At 40.9% G+C, this 7,581-nt stretch overlaps 1 protein-coding gene and 1 non-coding gene across 2 annotated transcripts; one reads left to right on the top strand and one right to left on the bottom strand.

Moving 5' to 3' along the window:
• Positions 1-1,747: 1,747 nt before the first annotated feature.
• LOC126675981 (small nucleolar RNA R71) lies at positions 1,748-1,854 on the bottom strand. Its single transcript, XR_007640160.1, has one exon. It is a non-coding gene; the product is annotated as a small nucleolar RNA R71 (small nucleolar RNA).
• A 1,852-nt stretch (positions 1,855-3,706) lies between these two features.
• LOC126672590 (uncharacterized) lies at positions 3,707-6,728 on the top strand. Its single transcript, XM_056105041.1, has 4 exons — positions 3,707-4,531; positions 4,645-5,355; positions 5,647-6,451; positions 6,721-6,728. Exons 1-4 carry the CDS (start codon positions 3,707-3,709, stop codon positions 6,726-6,728), a joined length of 2,349 nt encoding a protein of 782 aa, XP_055961016.1.
• The last annotated feature ends 853 nt before the right edge of the window (positions 6,729-7,581 follow it).

Consider the following 7,581-nt stretch of genomic DNA (forward strand, 5'->3'; position numbering starts at 1 on the left):
TTAGAAGACTCCGGAACTTCTCCTACTATATAAAGACCTTGTACTAGACTCAATTTAAGACGTAGAATAATTTAGACTACATTAGTTTTATTTTCATTCTCTTAAAATAGCGTTTTAGCTTCTATTTCTCAGCAGTTTATAAGTAGTTTATTATTAGTTTATGCAAAGAACGATTGTGAAGATTTCAAGTTTAACCTAGACGATTCTTCCGAAATTGACAACTCCGGTATTTATTGTTCTAATTATGTTTAATTCTTCATCTTCTTCTTTGTTTAATTTAAGCTTAAGCATGTGTAACTAAATCCTTTGTTCGGGGATTGATATGAACACTTAGATTAGTTTTCGAATTGGATTAGGATTTATTAAGTGAGTAAAATTGTGTTTTAATTACTAAGATTAATGCTTGAATTAATTTGATCACTTAGTTCATGATTTTGTGTTTAATTAACTAATTGAGAGATTGTTAATTAAATAGACATAGGTAATTAAAAACTTAGAGGAAAACACCGTGAGAGCGGGTTGGAATTTAGGTAGTCGTTGAGTTTGCTTCATAATTACAATTTAGTTATTTAATTCAGTTTTAATATTGTGAGAGCAAGTTAATAATTGATTAGCTAATTAGGTTGTGATTTTATTTGAATCCTTGAGGCTTGAGAGAGCGGGATTCGGTGCATTAGAATAGCTCGATTCATAATAAAATCACTAGATAAAGTTTAATTCATTCTTCTACTAGTTTATTTGGAATTATCAATCCTTGAGCTTTTTACCATTATTGTTTAAACTTCAATTTATTTGTTTGATTTCAGATTTTTAGTCTAATTACTTGAGTTAATTCACTTTAGATTATAATTAGTTTACACAAATCCATTTATTTTCCTACTAGCCAATTAAAGAATATTAGAAATTAGTTGTTTAGTTCATTGTTCCTTGTGGGATCGATACTTGGTCTTCCAAGTTATATTACTTGAGCGATATCGTACACTTGCGATTATTTGCCAACAAGTTTTTGGCGCCGTTGCCGGGGAACAATAGCAATTAAATTAATTAAAAGTATCTTATTCTCAGATTGAGTTAGTTCTATTTAATTTTAGTTATTTTTATACTTTGTGATTCTTGGATTTTACGTTGGTTTTCTTGTTTTTGTTTACGCAGGAGTTTTGGTTAGTGTATGCCTAATACACGACGTGCCAGAAAACCGCTAGAACCATTTCAGTCAGATTTAACATCCTTCGAAAGAAGTATCCGAAAAACAGCGCGGAAATCCAAAACAATGGAGGACGACCGTAACCCTCCGTTGAATCACGAGGGGATTGTTCCACCACCACTACATGATGGCCTAGCTCTTAGGCCAAACGAGAGGGTTGCCCCTCTTACCGCAAGACGTACCTTGGGTGAATTCTTCTTACCCAACGTAGAAAACGCCAACTATGGATGCTTTGCACCTCCTATACTCGCTAACAATTTTGAAATCAAGCCAGGAACGATTCAACTACTTGAGAGTCGTTGTCAATTTTATGGGTTGGAACGCGAGGATCCAAACGCCCATCTTTCAAAATTCACGGAGGTATGCAACACATTCAAAATCCATAATGTGACGGAGGATCAAATCAAGCTTCGCCTTTTTCCTTTCTCTTTGAGGGATAAGGCGAGGAATTGGATTCAATCACTTCCAAGCACCTCAATCACAACATGGAAGCAATTGGCACAAGCTTTTCTCAATAAGTATTTCTCTATGGGTAAGACCGCAAGGATGACCAAGGAAATTATAGATTTTCTTCAATTACATGGTGAATCTCTATACCAAGCTTGGGAACGCTTCAAAGAGCTTCAAAGAAATTGTCCGCATCATCATCTAGGGAGGGAGCATCTTGTCTCTATTTTCTACAATGGTACCAATGAGGCTACACGGGCAACGATTGATGCGGCATCGGGAGGATCACTTATGAAGAAAACTTATGATGAGGCCAATAACTTGCTAGAGGAACTCGCTACAAATAGTTGTTCTTGGTCAACCGAGCGGTTGAGGCAACCACCTCAAAAGGGTATAATGACCCTCGAGCAAACCCAAGAATTTGAAGCAATGAAAGCGAAGAATGCGACACTTCTAGCACAACTCGAGATGTACAAACAACAAGCAAATCAAAGGAATGCTCAACTTGCGGTAGTTCAAATGGGTTGCGAGACTTGTGATGGGCACGATCATTCGGGAATGGATTGCCCCTTCCTACATCAAAACTCAAATGAGCAAGTCAACTATGTCAATGGGCAAAGGCAAGGCAATGACCCATATTCCAACACCTATAATCCGGGGTGGAGGAATCATCCTAATTTTTCGTGGAGGGAAAATGCGGGTCAAGCCAACGCCAACCCAAATATGGGAGGAGCAAATTTTCAAGGAGGAAACCGTGGTCCACAAAACCAAGGCAACTTCAACAACTACCGACCACAACCCCCACCCGGTTTTCAAAATCGGAATACGGATGAGGGGAGCAAGATTGACAAGCTTATTGAGGAAGTTAGAACCGGTTTTAAGAACCAAGCTTCCGTCAATCACCATCTCGAGACTTAAATTTCTCAACTTGCCATCTCGCTTCAAAATAGAGCTCAAGGGGGTTTACCGTCTACAACGGAGTCAAATCCAAGGGAGCAAGTAAAAGCCATTGAACTCCGAAGCGGGAAAGAACTTGATGATCCACATGCAAGTAAAGAGAAAGCGATCGATCTAACAACGGGAACAAATGAGGAGGAAGTAGCCGAACTTCCATATGTAAAACCGCCACCTCCTCCTCCATTTGTGCCGAAGGTCCCTTTCCCGGGACGATTGAAGAAGACGCCGGATAACCAAAAATTCCATAAATTTCTGGAAATTTTCAAGAAACTCCAAATCAATATAAGCTTTGCGGATGCTTTGCGTGAGATGCCTCAATACGCGAAGTTCCTTAAAGAAATCATAACGAAGAAAAGGAGTTGGGACGACAAAGGCACAATTTCCCTAACGGAAAATTGTAGCTCACTCATCCTTTGTGACTTGCCCACCAAGCTTAAGGACCCAGGGAGTTTTACAATTCCATGCAAAATAGACGATTTAAATTCAATTAATTGTCTATGTGATTTAGGGGCAAGTATCAATCTAATGCCTTTGTTTCTTTTCAGGGATATTTTTGGTGATCAAACTTTGAAGCAAACATCAATGATGCTTCAATTGGCGGACCACTCCCTAAAAAAGCCATACGGAGTGGTAGAAGATGTTCTAGTCAAAGTAGACAAATTCATCTTTCCGGTGGATTTTGTCGTACTTGACTATGCGGCGGATAAAACATGCCCTATGATTCTTGGGCGCCCTTTCATGAACACGGGGAGGGCATTGATAGATGTGCACGCCGGACGACTCACTTTGCGTATCGATGATGACAAAGTAGAGTTTGATATGAAAAGGATTATGCGCAACACTTTTGAAGAGGTGGAATGCATGAAATTGGATATGATTGATGGATTCGTGGAAGAACTTTTCCCGGTTTCAAAAGTCATATTCCATTCCGAGGAGACACAAGCAACTTCCGGGGAAGAATATTCCAAAGAAGATGAGCCGAAAGCCGAAAATTTGATTAGAAGAGAGAGCGTGACACCACCTTCTTCTATCTCTCCACCAAAGGTTGAGCTTAAAACGTTACCATCTCACTTACGGTATGCGGTTTTGGGCGACAACATGACTCTTCCCATCATCATCTCAAACAACTTGTCGGAAACACAAGAAGCGAGAGTTGTCAAAGTGGTGAAGCAACATATATTGGCGATCAGTTGGCAAATTTCGGACATCCGAGGAATTAGTCCCTCGGTGGTCATGCACAAGATCCACCTAGAAAATGAGTCAAGAGCATCGGCTCAAAGACAACGGCGTTTGAATCCAAATATGAAGGAGGTCGTGCACAAGGAGATAGTAAAACTTCTCGACGCCGGAATTATATACCCCATATCCGATAGTGCATGGGTTAGTCCCATTCAATGCGTTCCAAAGAAAGGGGGGATGACGGTGATTGAGAACGAGAAGGGTGAGCAAATTTCCACTAGGACGGTAACGGGATGGCGTGTTTGTATTGACTACCGCAAGTTGAATACGGAGACGAGGAAGGACCATTTTCCGTTACCATTTATCGATCAAATGTTGGAGCGGGTAGCGGGCCACGCTTATTATTGTTTTCTCGATGGATATTCCGGGTACAATCAAATTCTTATCTTCCCGGATGACCAAGAGAAAACAACTTTCACATGTCCTTATGGAACGTTTGCTTATCGGAGGATGCCTTTTGGTCTTTGTAATGCACCGGCAACATTTCAACGATGTATGACTTCCATCTTCGCCGATATGATTGAAGATATTATGGAAGTCTTCATGGATGATTTTTCGGTATTCGAGGACTCTTTTGAGATGTGCTTAAATAATCTTGAACGAGTGTTGACCCGGTGTGAGGAGACCAATCTAGTCTTAAATTGGGAGAAGTGCCATTTCATGGTAGAAGAGGGAATTGTCTTGGGACATAAAATCTCCAAGGACGGCATTGAAGTAGATAGAGCAAAAACGGAAATCATCGAGAAATTACCACCACCAACTACGTAAAGGGAGTTCGTGCCTTCTTAGGGCACGCCGGGTTTTATCGACGATTCATCAAAAATTTCTCTTCCATTGCTCGTCCTTTAACTAATTTGCTTGTTAAAGATATTCCTTATGAATTTACTAATGATTGCCTTGTTGCTTTTTCTAGGTTGAAGGAAGCCCTTATCTCGGCCCCAATTATTTCATCACCCGATTGGACTCTTCCTTTCGAACTCATGTGTGATGCAAGCGATATAGCACTTGGGTGCGTATTGGGGCAACGGAGGGAGAAAAAGCTTCATGTGATATACTATGCAAGCCGAACATTGGCGGGTGCTCAACTCAATTACACCACCACCGAAAAAGAGATGCTTGCGGTGGTGTTCGCATTGGATAAATTTCGGTCGTACTTACTTTGCTCTAAGGTTATCATCTATACGGACCATGCGGCCCTTCGATACCTTTTTGCAAAGCAAGATGCTAAACCGAGACTAATCCGATGGGTGCTTCTTATGCAAGAGTTTGACATCGAAATTCGCGACAAGAAAGGACCGGAGAATGTCGTCGCCGACCACTTGTCAAGGTTAGAGATTCCGGAACCAATTATAAGTGGCGTAGAGATTAATGAAACGTTTCCGGATGAGATGTTGATGGTACTTTCGGAAGTGGAAACGCCATGGTATGCGGATATCGCAAACTATCTATCTTCCGAAATAATGCCACCGGATTTGACTTACCTCCAAAGGAAGAAGTTCTTGAGCGATGCTAAACGGTTTCTATGGGAGGAACCGTACCTCTTCAAGGTGTGTGGAGATGGGATTTTGAGGAGATGTGTACCACTACAAGAGATGATGCCTATACTTAGTCAATGCCATTCCTCGGACTATGCGGGTCACTATGGTACATCAAGGACCGCCGCTCGTGTGCTAGAGTGCGGATTCTTTTGGCCTACGCTATTTCGCGATGCAAAAGACTTTGTTAGTCATTGCGATCGATGCCAAAGAGTGGGGAACATATCTAAGAGAGATGAAATGCCGCTTACCAACATTCAAGAGGTGGAACTTTTCGATGTGTGGGGAATAGACTTCATGGGTCCTTTTCCTATGTCGTTTGGAAAGCAATACATATTGGTGTGCGTAGATTACGTTTCAAAATGGGTAGAGGCGGAAGCATTACCCACTAACGATGCCAAAGTAGTGTTGGATTTTCTCAAACGTTTGATGAATCGATACGGGACCCCTAGAGCGATAATAAGCGACGGTGGATCTCACTTTTGCAATAGGCAATTCGATGCCTTGATGCGGAAATATAAAGTCTATCATCGGGTCGCTACTCCGTACCATCCTCAAACAAGCGGGCAAGTTGAAGTTTCTAACCGTGAGCTAAAGAGAATTCTAGAGAAAACGGTTAATAACACAAGGAAAGATTGGTCACTGAAACTAGATGATGCATTATGGGCATATCGTACGGCTTTTAAAACGCCCCTCGGAATGTCTCCATATCGTATTGTTTTTGGGAAAGCATGCCATCTTCCGGTGGAACTTGAACATAGAGCGTATTGGGCCATTAAAAAGCTCAATTTTGACCTTAAAGCGGCGGGGGAGAAACGTATGCTTCAACTCAATGAGTTGGACGAATTTCGGTTAAATGCCTATGAAAACGCCAAGCTTTACAAAGAAAAGACGAAACGATGGCACGACGCTCATATCGTGCCTAAAACGTTTGTGGAGGGCTCTTTTGTCTTGCTCTACAACTCACGCCTCAAATTATTTCCCGGGAAATTAAAATCCCGTTGGAGCGGTCCATTCAAAATTCGAACGGTGGCAAGTCATGGAGCTTTGGAATTGGAGAATTCTAGTGGTGAAATCTTCAAAGTAAATGGACAACGGTGCAAGCCGTATCTTGGACCTTTGACGGATCAAGTAGTGGAACAAATCACGTTCACCACTCCTACATAAATTCCGGGCCACGGTCTAGCTTTTGACCGAAAATAAAGCGCACTCGAGAGGCAATCTCGAGAGGTTACGTGTTTTGTTTTATTTATTTTATTTTCCTTTTATGCGTATTTAATTTTTAATTTGTTTATTTATTTCCGTTTAATTCCGGGGTGAGTTTTTGTGTTTCTGCAGGTATATAACAGATTTCAGGAGGTTCTCGTTCGGAACAGAGCCTTTTCCGAAAGGACTAGGCAAAATTTGCCTTTGTCCCGTTCGGGAAAGGCTATTCCCGTTCGAAACCCAGCCCCCAGCTGCCATTTTTTTCGAACGTGAATGGTTTGTCTCGTTCGGGACTAGGCAAATTTTGCCTTTGTCCCGTACGTGACACACTATTCCCGTTCGAGAAAGAGCCCTCGGCTTCTAACTTTCTCGAACGTGAATGGCTAATCCCGTTCGGGACTAGGCCAATTTTGCCTTTGTCCCGTTCGGGATTGAATGATTTCCGTTCGGGAATCATCAAAAATTTTGAAAAAATTTGAATTTTGAATTTTGAATTAAAAGTGTAGTAGATTTCTTGGGACTTGTGTTTCTTTTGAGATTTGTGTTTCTTTTGGAACTTGTGTTTCTTTGAGATTTGTGCTTTGCAAAAATTTGAATTTTTCACTTGGATTGATGATTTGGCAAATCCAAACCATTCATTAGTGTTTAAATTTCACTTGGATTGATACATGGTTTCAATCTAAACCGTTAAATCAATTTCAAGTTATTAAATGGAGAGTTTGAATTTAGTGGTGGGAAATCTTGAGATTTGTTATATTTTCCCTATAAATACCTTGCATTTTGCTACTTTTTATTTCACACATATTCTTCTTCTAATATTCTTTTCTTTCTTATTCTCCAAATTTTTGCTTAGAAACATTCTCATTCCGCAATCATGGTGCGCAGCAAGAATGCCGAAAATCAACCAATCCGTCGTTCAAGCACGAGAAATCAAGAAGCGGCGAATCCACCCTTACCGGCCGTAGGAAGGGGACGTACTAAATCAACCACTCC

Source organism: Mercurialis annua, linkage group LG3, assembly GCF_937616625.2.
Source record: "Mercurialis annua linkage group LG3, ddMerAnnu1.2, whole genome shotgun sequence".
Classification (NCBI taxonomy): Eukaryota; Viridiplantae; Streptophyta; class Magnoliopsida; order Malpighiales; family Euphorbiaceae; genus Mercurialis; species Mercurialis annua.